The sequence below is a fragment of the Pseudorasbora parva genome, chromosome 7 (genome assembly GCF_024679245.1).
Source record: "Pseudorasbora parva isolate DD20220531a chromosome 7, ASM2467924v1, whole genome shotgun sequence".
Lineage (NCBI taxonomy): Eukaryota > Metazoa > Chordata > Actinopteri > Cypriniformes > Gobionidae > Pseudorasbora > Pseudorasbora parva.
In genome coordinates this window covers 34,465,775-34,481,938 of record NC_090178.1, presented here as the reverse complement: position 1 = coordinate 34,481,938, position 16,164 = coordinate 34,465,775, and the positions used below count along the sequence as shown (strand labels likewise).

The 16,164-nt window shown below is 37.3% G+C and overlaps 1 protein-coding gene and 1 long non-coding RNA gene across 3 annotated transcripts in view; both read right to left on the bottom strand.

Moving 5' to 3' along the window:
- Positions 1-790: 790 nt before the first annotated feature.
- Positions 791-16,164, bottom strand: part of LOC137083832 (carboxypeptidase Q-like) — a 90,319-nt gene continuing 74,945 nt past the window's right edge. For both annotated transcript variants that reach the window (XM_067449777.1, XM_067449778.1), the window contains exon 8: positions 791-2,921. In XM_067449777.1, coding sequence (XP_067305878.1) covers positions 2,761-2,921 — 161 coding nt within the window. In that variant the 3' untranslated portion in view covers positions 791-2,760. The remainder of the gene's footprint in view (positions 2,922-16,164) is intronic.
- On the bottom strand, positions 6,665-8,137 carry LOC137083831 (uncharacterized). The gene is made up of 3 exons (XR_010906617.1): positions 7,609-8,137; positions 7,052-7,209; positions 6,665-6,698 (listed from the first exon to the last, which is right to left on the bottom strand). It is a non-coding gene; the product is annotated as an uncharacterized lncRNA (long non-coding RNA).

Genomic DNA, 16,164 nt, shown 5'->3' with positions numbered 1-16,164 from the left:
AACAAAGCACTTACAGCTGTATTCATAAACTGCTTAATGTCTATTAAAGGGCTCATGAGCTGTCTCTTTTAATTTTTTATACTGTTGTCTGAGGTCAACTTATGACGTTTGCATGGTTTTTACATTCAAAAACGATAATGAATAAGTAACATGCTTGTGGTTTTGAGCCTTTCTCATGGAATGCTCTGAAGACTTGGAAGTAAACGCACATTGCTATGATTGAATAAGCTTTTTCTTTGGTTAAGGCGGTGTTTCACCACACTCTGACATAAAAAAAGTTGATTTCTTAATTCATGACCCCTTTTAATGCTTTAGAAATGATGAATTGACTACTTACTAATGCTTAACTAATGATCCATAGCGTGCTGTTATTATGAACGAATGTATGTTTATTTATTTATTTTTTATTTTACACTCTTAGAAGAAAAGGTTATTTCGGCGCTACGTATTTGGAACCCCAAAGACCCTTTTATGCTAAAAGGGTTCTATAATGACAAGAAAGAACCCTTTTGGCACTTAAAAAGGGTTCTATATAGAACACTGCAAAAAAAAAAATGCACTTATCAAAGAAAAAAATGCATTTCTTATCTCAGTAAAAACTCTCTTAATTTTGAGGTATTTTTCCCCAAAATAAGACAATTACTTTTGCTTGTCTAGTAAATACATCTTATTTTAAGAATGTTTAGATGTTTGGACTAGAAACAAGACAAAAATACTAAAGTAATAAAAGTTTTTTTTTTTTTTTTTGCAGTGAACCTTTTAGGGGTTCCAACTAAGTAGCGCCAATAGAACCTTTTAAGGTTCTATATAGAACCTTTTCTTCTAAGATTGTACCTTTATTTAACCAGGTTAATCGGTTGAGAACAGATTCTCATCTGCAACCGCGACCTGGCCAAGATAAGGCACAGAGTACAAGGCGACATGAAATTACACATAACATACCAACATTCAAATACACAATCTTAAATAATTAAGGGTCTCTCCTCTCAACCACTATCAGTGTGCAGCATCCATTGGATGATGTGACAGCAGCCACAGTACAGCAGTGCCAGTGTGCTCACCACACACCGGTGATAGGTGGAGAGGAGAGAGGGTTATAGAGCCAATTCAGTAGATGGGGATTATTAGGAGGCCAGAAAGTCAGTATAGTACATCGAGGCCAAAGAAAGAAGTCATAGTAGCTTTTGATAAACTTAAGTCTCTGAAATCCCAAGAAAATGCTTTATGATGTGATCTCTAATCTGAGGCCCAGGCAATGTAAAAGCAGCCTTGGCAATGTAAAAGCAAACTTTTGCTACCTGGATCAAAGCAAAGAAAGATCTCTCAAGGAGTCATTTTTCTTCAGTATAGAGGAGAAAATGAGTATGTCTACGAGCGAGTGAAAGTCAGGAATGGAGCAAGCACCACTTAAATACTACCAGGTCTTCACAAAGAGAAAACTGACCTATTAGCCTGCTAACTAAACTTATCTGGGCAATTTTTTTATAAAAAAGTTAATGTCAGCATGTAATCGCTACGAGAGAGAGAAAAAAGCACAGATTCCATGATACTGACACATTACCTCCAAAGCCTGTGACATTTGTCTTAGTGAACCACGTGCATTTAATATGCTTGTATGATTCAGATTTAGTCATGTGGGAAAACTAAAGACTGGACCGATTTTCTTGCATAATGCTTGTCTTAATCCAAGTTGTCATAGAAACAAGAACTTACTTGTTTGATGCAACTGAAAACCAGACATTAAGGTCAGGCACACATGGGCACACGCACATACACATACACATACAACATAATGAAGATGCAAATGTATAAACATATACACTTTTGATGGCAATTCAGAAATATAAAATGTGTATAAAAACTTTCATCAAAATAATGTAAGAAAGTATCACAAATCTGAAGTGTAATTTTTGGATGTTTAAATATTTAATTTCAGCATAAGCTGAATCTAAAAATGATGCCAATTCTAATAACCACCCCACAAAGAAATAGGACAGGATGCATTGATCAATGTTCATATGTGAATATAAAAGCCTAATCAAATATAAATACATTTTAATGGGTTACTTTTACAAATTATTTGCTGAACGTTTTGAAGCAGCAATTTTGCCGGAATGAACTTTCACTGAAAGGACAGAAACCTCTTGGGTTTCATTAAAAATATCTTCATTTGAATGAAAGTCTTTTGAGTTTGGAAGGACATAAGGGTGAGTAAATGATCATTTCCATCTAACCCTTTCATACCTTCTTCTCAGAAAAAGATCATTGAATAGCAACATATCCAGATTACCCTGTTTGTTTTAGGAACTAGGCTTAGTTTCCAAGGGGAAGTCATATGATCTGACGAATATGACCTATTCAGTTTATGGAATATGACATCATGACAGCATCACTCTGTTTGTCACTGTTTATATAAAATTGTGAAACCAAGTCTCGGATGCTGGATCTTTATTCTTTTTTTATGTACAAAAATGCTTGTGTGTGGAAATTTGTCAAATCAATGAATAAATTATGAATAGAAATTACATAACAGGAACTATTTCACATTATAAAAGCATAATACAAAATTAGACAAGTAAATGACACTTATCAAAGTATTAGTACATACTACATAACAGTGGAGTGATCATGATGGTCATGATAAAGTTAAATCACAAAAAAAGCATCAGGCTGATAGAGAATTCTCAAGGTAACGGAGTGATCGACCGGCTGCTGTAAGCTGAATGACAGGGGTTTGTTCAGCCGTTTATAAGTGACTCACTATCTAGGGAGCATTTCCTCCAGGTCAGCGACCACGTAAGCCACCACAGCCCAAACAGCGGAACACAGGTTCATCTCCTCTGGGCTTTGGACGGTAATTGTATCACCGTCGCTGTGGTGGAACCAGAAGTACCGCTGGTCTGCAGTGTGCAGGCTGGCGCCTGGGGGGAAAAAACATACAGAATGAACAGAACAGTGAGCAGAGCTGAAATGGTGTGATTCTGTGTTTCACATGTGTGAAAATTCTCCTTTTGCGTTAGAATATTAAAGAGTCTGCTTACGTCTGCTCTTTAAAATAGTTTACCTATCATTTACTCACCCTTATGTTCCAAACAAACATGACCGAGAATGTACTGGTCACTCTTTTCCATGCAATTATATAAAAATTACAAATATTATAAAAAAAATTACAAAATATAACTTAGTTGTGTAAAATGTAAAATATTCTGAAGCCATTTAAAGGTGAACTATATTTTTATAAAATCAGTAAAATATCTAAAAACAACTTGGACCATTGTTATATATTTTGTTCAGTTGTGTACTTACAATATCCCAAATGTTTCCAACTATTTGTAAATCGTAATCGCTATTTTAACCAATGAACTGGGACATGTGAGGGAGTCGCCTGTCAATTGCGTCCTATCTGCGTTATCCTCGGTTTTCCGGTTTTATTTTGCAGAAACACTTTACTCTTACTGCAGTGTGTAACAAGTGTACAGCCGCTGAAGGAACGTACAAAGTAACGTCATAACAACATTTTAAACACACTCAAATGTATCTAATAAACCGAGCTGCGTTACCTCATACTCATGTCCGGAAAAGCGGAAATGGCGCCAGAGACCGTGGCATAATAAAAGTCCCGTTCCTAACAAGGCGCGTGTTTGTGTAACAATCGCTCCAGCAGCCGTGCTCAGCTCCACAACACTCGGTCCTGCTCTGCTTCATACTACAGTAACGTTAATGATTGCATCCATGAACTTGGTTTCTGAGTCCTATATCGATTCTCTTCCACCAACTATGAGGACTGCTCCACATGGCTAAGGAGGGTTAATGAAGGCCTTCTGAAGCAAAGCAGTGCATTTGTGTAAGAAAAATATCCATATTTAAAACTTTATAAAGTAAATTATCTAGCTTCCACCCTGGAGCCGTGTGCAGCATTTATATGATGGATAGATGCATTTTTATGGACTTCAAAAATGAAGCCACACATCACTATCATTATAAAGTTTGGAAGAGCCAGGACTTTTTTTAATATAACTGACTTGAGGGTGAGTAAATCATGGGCCAATTTTCATTTTTGGATGAACTATCCATTTAAATTCATCTTAGTGTCAATGGGATGTGATGTTTTCTTGTACTATAGTACGGTGATGACTCATTGGTGTCTCATAATTATTCCTGAGACTGCATGTCCTTATCCTATGAGAAGACACCTCGCTTAATATGGCAGAACGTGTTATTTGACAGGAACTTTAAACAGTGAGAGTACATACGAGCTGATTTAATGAATTAAAAACGAGTGTTTGTTTTAGCTTTGTAAGAGTTTCTGCTTTGCACAAGTTCTCCTCAAACATGATTCGTCCACATTCATGTAACCTATCTTTTTGGCCCTTTAAACCAACCAAGCAGCATATAAAAAGCAGGAAAATACGTTATCACAGATGCAATAGCATGTTCATATTAGTGCTGTCAAATTGATTTACGTGAAGTTCATGTTTACATAATATATGTGTGTATACTGTGTATAATTGCACACATACAGTGCATCCGGACAGTATTCACAGCACTTCACTTTTTCCACAATTTGTTATGTTACAGCCTTATTCTAAAATGGATTAAATTCATTATTTTTCCTCAAAATTCTACAAACAATACCCCATATTGACAACATGAAAGATTAAAACACAAAACAAATCACATGTACGTAAGCTTTCACAGTATTTGCCATGAAACTCAAAATTGAGCTCAGGTGCATCCTGTTTCCACTGATCGTCTTTGAGATGTTTCTACTTCTTGACTGGAGTCCACCTGTGGTAAATTTAGTTAATTGGACATGATTTGTAAAGGCACACACCTGTCTATATAAGGTCCCACAGTTAACCATGCAAGTCAGAGGATAAACCAAGCCATGAAGTACAAGAAATTGTCTGTAGACCTCTGAAACAGGATTGTACAAGAAAAGTTCTGCGGCATTGAAGGTCTCAATGAGCACAGTGGACTCCATCATCCATAAATGGAAGAATTTGGAACCAACAGGACTCTTCCTAGAGCTGGCCGCCTAGCCAAACTGAGCGATCAGGGGAAAAGGGCCTTAGTCAGGGAAGTGACAAAGAACCCAAAGGTTACTCTGACAGAGCTCCAGCATTTATTTGTGGAGAGAGGAGAACCTTCCAGAAGAACAACCATCTCTTCAGCACTCAACCAATCAGGCTAGTATGGCCCAGTGGCCAGACGGAAACCACTCCTCAGTAAAAGTTTAACCATGAGAAACTAAATTATCTGGTCTGATGAAACAAAGATTGAACTATTTGGCCTGAATGGCAAGCATCATGTCTGAAGGAAATCAGGCACCACTCATCATATAGCCACTACATCCCTTCAGTGAAGCAGGTGGTGGCAGCATCATGCAGTGGCAGGAACTGGGAGACTAATCGGTGTAAAGCTAGGAACACACCAAGCCGACGCCGATCAACTAGTGGCGACGAAAGCAAACTGCTGAGTCGGCTCACGTTGGCTCACGTCGGCAGCGTCTTGGGTCCAAAGCGATCCAAAGTTGCCCTGACACACCAAGCCGACGCTCGACATCCGACGGCCAATAGCGCGTCCGTTCTGCGCCTGCGTAAGAGGAAATACCTTTCCGTTCCAGCTGGTGGCAGTAGTCTGTTTTCGTTATTCGAAGCCGGAAACCGGAAGAGCTATAAAGATATCAGCTGTCGTTTTCGTTTCCCCACACAGACGGACGGATTCGTGCATTTCAGAACGTTGCAAATGGCATTGCCGTTGTCAGCCCTTGGTCTTTTACTTGTGGAAGAGGAAAGGTAGAAGCGGACGCGAAAAATACGAGGAACGCTCACTAAATGGGTGAAACCATGGATACCCGAAGTCAAAATGTGAAACCATAGATTATTACACTTGTTCACCTATCAATGAACCATAACAATAACGGCATAGCTCAAACAACACCCTGCAAATTGGCTCATTCAGATGCATTGTGGAAGTTAATGTGACAAAATCTGAACAATGGCCACTTACCCAAAGGATTGTTAAAATAAATATATGTGTATGACGCATTCTGATTTACAGCAAATTATGTTTGTGACAATGCTTGGTGCTAGTTCAATGAATTATGACAGAATTTGTATATATTTTTTTCATTGGAAACATGCCTATGGTGACATTTCTTCAAAATGATATCATGCTGCTTCTTGCACATCACAACAGCAGTTTGGAAATGAAATCTCCAGTGGCACAGAAATGTTAATGAAAATAATGTAACACTAAACCATACACTGAACTTAACTGACAGTAACCATGCTATTAGTTTACAGATATTGCACTTTGATAACATTGTATTGTGGAAGTAACACATTATGAAAATATGTCTCTATTAATTGAAAATCTATTTATTCTTAAATTAAAACATCAATACAGATGTGTTTATTGTGTTTATTTACCCTGCTAGTTAGATGTCAAATTGCAAAATAAGGGTTAGAATTCTGCATCATCTTGTGTCTTGTGATCCTTTTTACATAAAGAACTGTGAATGCAAGTACCCAAAGTCAAAGTTTTTTATTTTTCAATGTTCAGTACAATGGGCACAAATAGCTATATAGAGAATAGCTATAAAAGTAGCTATATAGGTAGATTCAGCCAAGGGTGTACTGGGCCATAGCTCAGCTCCTCACGGGTGCCAATCCAGGTGTCACTGTTGGTACCATCTGAGGGTAAACAGGATTCACTTTCAGACAAAGATTCCTTAAAGACACAATCAAAATGTGAACAATGTGATACAATAGATTCTTACACTTGTTCACCTATAACCCATAACAATAACAGGGCATAGCTAAAACAATACCCTGCAAATTGGCTAAATGGATCTATTCAGATGCACATTGTGGAAGTTGATTTGTTGAATTACTTGTAAATAGACCCATCTGAACATTCATTGGCCACTTTACCAAAAGCAAAATGTTCATTTGTTCAAATGGAAAGAAAAAATAAATAAAATAAATTATACACACACACACATATGTGTGTGTGTGTGTGTGTGTATGTGTGTGTGTGTGTGTACCCTGATAGTTAGATTTGAGGTGCACTCCTTCCTTTTTGTGTGAGGTTCTAGAAACTGCAGGTGGGTCTTCTGAGCTCCAGAACTTCCTGAGGGTCCATGTTTCTTGTAACACATGTACTGGGTTCGCAATGAATCCCACCGCTTCTTGAGCTCTTTCTCTGAGGAAAAAAATAAATAAAAAAACAATACGCTGAGTTATGTCAATTTCATGGCTATTGTAATGTTCATTTTTGTTCTACTTTTAACTGGATGTATTCTGGATGACAGCATTTTTTTTTTACAGTCGCTAGAACACATTTCTCAATACATTAAGGTCCCTTTTGCAAAACTCTCCACACAGTTAGTACAACCGAAATATATGAGGGCTAAACTGTGGATTTATCATTGCTTTTGGACATGAAGACATGCATTAAGTGTTTTGATATCTTTAGTGCGTTTTGAATGTGAAATTAACTGCTGTGCAAAGATGAAAGTTGCACACAACAATCTAACATGCAGTTTTTTTTTAATATGGACTACTGAAGAAGAAAAAACTATTGCAAAAAAGGAAATCTTACCTGACATGACAACTTTATTTGCGATCTCACGCCACAGTTCTGCTTTCGCCACACAGTTGACATAACGTTAACATTTTCCCGTAGTGTGATACTAAGCTGGCCTTTGCTGGATCATGCTGATCAGTTTGTCTTCACTTGCCTCGGTCTACACAGCCATATATATTAACATGTGTTAACATGTATCGGAATGAGGAATATAATCAAATGAGACGAGACCTTTCTTTTACTGTCTATGGAGGAGACCGGCGTTCTGTGTTCCCTCTTGACTCTGTCGTTTACTTGCTTCGTCACTTCCGTTTTATTTTCTCGTGCACTGGTTCGCTAGCTGAACAGCAAATCAGAACGATCATTTGTCCCGACTGACCGACATGCGGCGACGCCGATTTAACATGTCGAATCGGCTGAAAAACAGCCGACGAGGACCAACGCCAGCCGACGCCGTGGAACTGTGTGGAACACACCGAGGAAACTTAGTTGGCCGACGCACAAAAACTGCCCGACGGCCGACCGTCGGCTTGGTGTGTTCCGGCCTTAAGACTGTGAGAAAAAAACTAGCAATGCCAAAATGTCTAATCGAGGAACAAGGACTCTCTGAGAAAACAAAGGAAATTAACATCTGAACTGTCCCTGCACCATTTGAGACACAAGTCTCACCTCAGTATCATCTAATCTATATCTTTCTCTGTTGACCCCCTCTCCCCCAACTCCTACTCCCTGTCATGATGTGATCACTGAAAATACACCCAAAATCTCTTTGTTACAATGTCAATCCTCACAATACAGTATTATATGTGTTTGATATAACTGGAAATATCTCAGTGCGACTGGTAGAAATATCTCAACTCCTCAGAAGTAAAGGAGAACATAATAACGGTTTTAAGAGTTTAGGGAGATCTTGCCTTAGTATGGTGGGTGTAGCTTTCAGCCATTTGGTCTTTTATCAATACAGGTCTGTGGGACAGTGATTACATTTAAATTCCATTGTTAAAAGGATAGTTCACCCAAAGAAATGAAAATTAGATTTGTATCTGCTTACCCCCAGGGCATCCAAGATGTAGGCATGAGACCCCTTTGATATGCATTATACAAGCAACGGTTGGAGTTAAAAATCATAATTTGTGTTCTACTGAAGAAACAAACACACCTACATCTTGGATGCCCTGGGGGTAAGCAGATAAACATAAAATTTTGATTTTTGGGTGAACTATCCCTTTTAAAAATGTTTCCATTTGAATGTTTCTGTTTGGTATTTAAGGGAATGTTACAAAGAGATCAGGGCTCGATACTGTAATCAGGTCAGCTCGTAATGATGGATGTCTTAAGATAACCCAGCATTATGTAATCTTCAGAAGTAAGGTATTTATTTCATTCTTTACTTCAGAGTATGTTATGTTATTTATGGATTACCTTTGAATTGACTATGTAATTGGCATTATACATTTACCTGACTGTTAATAAATTGTTCTGACTTGCTCTGGAATTATTCAGGTTATGAATGAGTATAATTTCAACAAAGGGTTAAACAGAATAATTAAATGTGTGGTTAATTATAAAGTATAAATGAGCAAATAAACAATTGGCATTCTAACCTAAATTCGAAATTATGATTAAATGGAGTCAGATAAAGAGGAATTGGAATAAAATCCCTTTGCCCAGTTGAAAAGACCAAACACGCAGCGACCTTCAACCGCCAGTCGTTAGCCTCCATTGGGATGATTTGGCCGGGCCTTACATCAGGATAGAGGGAAAGACGAATGCAGCAATGTACAGAGACATCCTTGATGAAAATCTGCTTTAGAGCACTCTGGACCTCAGATTGGGGTGAAGGTTCATATTCCAACATATTCCAACAGGACAACAACCCAAAGCACACAGCCAAGATAACAAAGGAGTGACTACGGGACAACTCAGTGAATGACCCTGAGTGTCAGAGATTGAACATCTTTGGAGAGATCTGAAAATGACCTACGCTCTCCATCTGAAGGAGCTTGTGAGGTCCTGCCAAATAGAATGGGAAAAACTGCCCAAAATAGGTGTGCCAAGCTTGTAGCATCATACTCAAAAATACTTCATGATTTAATTGTACATGTGATTTATTTATTTATTTATTTTAATAATTGTCCAACGATTTCAATTAAACTTCATTCACGTTATCATTATGGGGTATGGTTTTAGATTTGAGAAAATAATAAATGTAATCAATTTTAGAATAAGGCTGTAACATAAAATGTGGAAAAAGTAAAGCGCTGTAAATACTTTGCGGATACATACAATAATTATTATGTATATATAAATACACATGCATGTATATTTTAAAGGGGTGGTTCCTCAGGTTTTTTTTAGGCTTGGTTGTGTTTATGGGACGCAGTATAACACGTTTTACAGTTTTTTTTTATTTGCTTAGGTACTATTTTGCATAACCTGATGTGATGCTTTCATTCATTTGCACATATTTTCACTCAAAATAATCATTGTTTCAAATACAAGATTTATTGTAATATGTAATGAGAACATTTGGTTTAATCACCGAAACAGCTGTATGATCTTCTTTCAATTTAGTACTTTTAACAATAAGTTCATGCAACAGCAAACAATGCAAGATACATGTTTCAAATTGCAGTAACACATGCTTGATCGATTGACCAATCAGAAGTATTTCACAGAGCCGAGTAATATATATATATATATATATATATATATATATATATATATATATATATATATATATATATATATATATATATATATATATGATATTTTTCTTATATTTGACCTTTATTCCACGCCGCTGTCTATACTTTCCTTTGAACGGCTCGTTTGCTTTCTGCTTCAATGAAGCCCATCCCTCCGAAAAACATAATGGTCTTATATTGGTTAGATGGCCAAATGTAGTTTGATGTATTTTTATTGGCTGAAGTGCCAAGCACAGGTTGTCCAGAAACGCCACACCCCTTACCATTACGGGCAGAAGTCACATCTGTGGTGACTAGCAAGGGTTTAGAATGTCACCAACCCAGGAAGAAGCTTGTTTTAGTCCAAACCGGCCGTTTTTGAAGGCAATAAACTGCCATAACTTTAAAAGACAATATCTCCGTTTGCATTGAACTTTCAGCGCTGCAACTTTGCATATACTGTTTATACTCAAGCAGCAACATTACACACTAACTAAAGTTAAAAAAGTTAAATCGCATGCAACCACCCCTTTAAGAATTTTTAAAAATATTTATATATACATGAGTGTATATTTTATATACATAATAATTATACAGAGTACACACATCTTAATTATGTAATATTAATATTATGTAAACAAACTTTTATTTTAGATGTGATTAAACGCGATTCATTGATTTATATATATATTATATATATATATATATATATATATATATATATATATATATATATATATATATATATATATATATATACAGTCTTGTTCAAAATAATAGCAGTACAATGTGACTAACCAGAATAATCAAGGTTTTTAGTATATTTTTTTATTGCTACGTGGCAAACAAGTTACCAGTAGGTTCAGTAGATTGTCAGAAAACAAACAAGACCCAGCATTCATGATATGCACGCTCTTAAGGCTGTGCAATTGGGCAATTAGTTGAAAGGGGTGTGTTCAAAAAAATAGCAGTGTCTACCTTTGACTGTACAAACTCAAAACTATTTTGTACAAACATTTTTTGCTTGACATCTGTGTGGCATGGAGTCAACCAACTTGTGGCACCTCTCAGCTGTTATTCCACTCCATGATTCTTTAACAACATTCCACAATTCATTCACATTTCTTGGTTTTGCTTCAGAAACAGCATTTTTGATATCACCCCACAAGTTCTCAATTGGATTAAGGTCTGGAGATTGGGCTGGCCACTCCATAACATTAATTTTGTTGGTTTGGAACCAAGACTTTGCCCGTTTACTAGTGTGTTTTGGGTCATTGTCTTGTTGAAACAACCGTTTCAAGGGCATGTCCTCTTCAGCATAGGACAACATGACCTCTTCAAGTATTTTAACATATGCAAACTGATCCATGATCCCTGGTATGCGATAAATAGGCCCAACACCATAGTAGGAGAAACATGCCCATATCATGATGCTTGCACCTCCATGCTTCACTGTCTTCACTGTGTACTGTGGCTTGAATTCAGAGTTTGGGGGTAGTCTCACAAACTGCCTGTGGCCCTTGGACCCAAAAAGAACAATTTTACTCTCATCAGTCCACAAAATGTTCCTCCATTTCTCTTTAGGCCAGTTGATGTGTTCTTTGGCAAATTGTAACCTCTTCTGCACATGCCTTTTTTTTAACAGAGGGACTTTGCGGGGGATTCTTGAAAATAGATTAGCTTCACACAGACGTCTTCTAACTGTCACAGTACTTACAGGTAACTCCAGACTGTCTTTGATCATCCTGGAGGTGATCATTGGCTGAGCCTTTGCCATTCTGGTTATTCTTCTATCCATTTTGATGGTTGTCTTCCGTTTTCTTCCACGTCTCTCTGGTTTTGCTCTCCATTTTAAGGCATTGGAGATCATTTTAGCTGAACAGCCTATCATTTTTTGCACCTCTTTATAGGTTTTCCCCTCTATAATCAACTTTTTAATCAAAGTACGCTGTTCTTCTGAACAATGTCTTGAACGACCCATTTTCCTCAGCTTTCAAATGCATGTTCAACAAGTGTTGGCTTCATCCTTAAATAGGGGCCACCTGATTCACACCTGTTTCTTCACAAAATTGATGACCTCAGTGATTGAATGCCACACTGCTATTTTTTTTTAACACACCCCTTTCAACTAATTCAACTAATTGCCCAATTGCACAGCCTTAAGAGCGTGCATATCATGAATGCTGGGTCTTGTTTGTTTTCTGGCAATCTACTGAACCTACTGGTAACTTGTTTGCCACGTAGCAATAAAAAATATACTAAAAACCTTGATTATTCTGGTTAGTCACATTGTACTGCTATTATTTTGAACAAGACTGTATATGTATATATATATATATATATATATATATATATATATATATATATATATATATATATTTGATACAGAGAACAAATGCGAATGTCACAGGGATATGCACGGTATTTGTGTAATTTACGGAAAACCATGTGTATGTTGTGTTACGTGTAATGGTATTTGTGGAAACTTTGATGGTTTCAGCAAAATAAAATGAAAGATTTAGCGTAAGTTTTGCCAGGGAGATTTAATGTTACGTCAAGGGTCACTTTCAGACCAAACCAATCACGTCCTGATCCATAGAGTATAAAAGAAGGTCACTTACACATGTCTGAGTTCGCAGATGCTGACGCCGACATTTACAACCAACCTCCCCACCACCACCAGAATGGTCCCTGGCTATACCTCCCGGGGGTTGCCTGCACCCTGGCCTTCATCTTCAGGCAGGATATGCAGAGTCTGTTACCCTCGAAACAAAAGCTAAGGACGGGGCCTACGCCTAATTATCATACTTGCTGGACTATCAATACTTTTGTCTGGCTTCCGAATATTTCTGGTAGAAATGGTCTGAACAGGTTTGCCAGGACTGTGCAACAAAGCTAGCAATGACCAGTCAAATGTAGCCCAAAAAAGCCCATGCCATTTTCCCCATCGGGCGACCAAATTCTCCACTGATTTTGTACATCTGGGGAATGTTTTGGGGGTGTTGGAGCACAGAAATCATACTTACAGGGGTGAAAATAAAAAAATGTTTACCCGCGGCAACAACTTAAAGCCACACTGTGTGATATTTTCCCTCATCTAGCGGTGAAAAGACCATCCAGTGAATATTAGTTTCTGTTCCTCTCAATTCCGAACTCCTACGGTGGCCGATTTAGTCCAAGATTAACAAGGTCTAACATGGCTTCCAGTTAGACCTCGTCCATGAGTGCCATCGAGTGTTAAAAAGCGAAAGGCGAAGCTTGAATTTATGGGTATGTCCCTCTTTGGCTAATGTACTTTCAAGATGGAGGGGCAACATGGCGACCAGCATTCGAACCCCTCACCTGTATGTATTTTCAATGGCATATTATAAACTTACAGGAATACTTTATTACTTGAAAGAATTAAATATACATTAATGAGCACATATATTTTTGAAAGAACTAAGTGTTTTTAGCTAAGAATAAACTAAAACAGTTACACAGTGTAGCTTTAAGAGCAGCACAATTTCACAGGAAAACCGCAGACTTGGCAACACTGGATCTGAATCAGAAGCTGCTGCTGTGTTGTCAGTCTCCCCTCATCCCCTTCTACTCTGCAGCTCACCAACCTCGATTTTGTAGCATTTTTCAAAACTCTGAAGAACTGACTACTGCTGAAACGGGGTTTCATGACCCTTTAAAAGCACCTTTCGCCAACACTATTTAGGTGTAACATATTTTTCCAGAAAATACACTGTTATATTTCATATTACGAGTTAATTTAGATGGATTTGGACCTCAGTTTACTGTTTAAGTGGTTGTTGTTGAAAATTGGTGGAGAAGATTATCTTTTTTTTTTTTGTTTCTCACAGAAATTTATCGTATGGCTTTCGAGAAAACTAAACATAAACCAATTTTATGATTAATTTTGGAGCTCTTGTGTCTTTTTTGAAAGCTCCAAACCCCATTCATAGTAAATGCATGAAAAAAAGTCTTCAGAAATGTTGTTTCCCTGAAGAAGGAAAGTCAAGTTTCAAACGACCTGGTGAGCAAATTACCACTCATTTTTGTGCCATTACAGAATGACTGCAAGCATTTTCTTTCTGTTTTTATATTTGTAGGCCTTGATCCAAGTGATGCTGATGAAAAGCTGACCATGCCAGTGACTCATTAACACAGCATCACTCATGCATAATAATTTTTAGATCAGTGTGACATAAACATTCACCAAACACGATTGCTATAACCCACTGCAGGCTTCATTCTCTTTGTTTGGAGGGCCAATAGAACATTGAGGAAAAAGAATCCAGCATGCATGTGGTTGCAGTTAAAGCCTGTTTGCCTGCCATCTTTTTCTGTACTGATCCCATATGTGAACAGCACCAGCCACAAGATTCTTTATTCCCTTGGAAATACAGGGACAGAGTTTTGTTTGACCTTAGAAGGGTGCTTGGTGAAGCATTGCTTATTCTCTGCCATAGAATCAATAGAGTGAGGTGTACTGTGCAATGCACGTTACAGGGACAATTTTAAAGGGCAGTGAAAGAAAAAAAAAAAAAAAAAAAACACTGCACAGGGTTGAGCCTATTTCCCAACAAACCTCAAATGTAAACACAACTCAGTGATGTTTTTAAAATGTGCATTTGGTTAAATATTTAAAGTACACTCAGTAATGTTTGTGTATGTTGTGCTGTCAAATATGGATCTGTCTGTCTGTCTATCTATTTATTGTTCAAGTTTATAAAAGTTTTCAAAAGTAAATACGTCTATTTAGCAAGGACACTTTCCTTACATTGTAAAATAAAATGTTATTTTAAACAAATGCTCTTTCTTTTCTTTTCATCAAAGAATCCTGAATAAAATGTTACACAGTTTCCACAAAAAATATTAAGCAACACAACCATTTTTAACTGCATGGTATTATTACAGTAAAATACTGTAAAGATGACTGTAAATAACTAAATTCACAGCTGCTCTTGTTTTGGTCCTTTTTCATGCGTGCTGGAATTTTTTCAGGTGTGCTGGATTTTTACAGTATAATTGTATTTTTTAGTGTAGATTTACTGTAAAGTTATTGCAAATGTTACAGTATTTTTTTATAGTGTGCTTTATTAATAAGAAAAGTTTGAGTAATAAATCAGCATATTTAAATGATTTCTAAAGGATTGTAAGACAATTCTGAAAATTCAGTGCAGTGTGTAAATTTTACCGCCATCTAGCAGTGAGGTTGTGAATTGCAATCACCCACCGCTCACCCTTCCCTTTCGAAGAACATAGAGAAGCTACAGTGGTCAACACAGGAACAAAATGTTGTTGTCCGATAGAGCAGAGAATGACAAGCCCTCTGTAGAGAAGTTTGTCCATTTAGAGCCACTGTAGAAAGATCACGCCGCAAAATAGCGATTTCACTGTGAGGGGGCCCGTGGTGTATGTAGATAGAAATGGCTCATTCTGTAATTTCTGTCAAAAGATTCTCATAAATACTACACAATGCACCTTTAAAGTTGAAACAGTTATTTTAAATCTGAATATTTCACAATATTACTAATTTAGCTCAAATAAATGCAGCTGAGACTTCTGTTGCATGTTTGGTCTTTTTTTGTTGTGTTTATAGTTACCCTTATACCCATATAGTTACCCTTGTTAGTTTAGTTCTGTCAGCTGTCTTTAGTTAATTATCATCTGTGTCACCTGTCCTCCTGGTTATGTCTGTTAGTGTCTGTTAGTGTCTCGTTACTATCAGTGTTTGCATTTAAGTTCCTCCTCGTTCAGTCAGTCTTGAGGAGACCGAGTCCATCAACACCTCTAATGCTTCAATCCTGTAGCTCATCTTGCTCCACATCTAACTCATTCACTTACATTAGATAGATTAGATGTTTGTTCACGGCGTTTTCTGTTCTGAGTC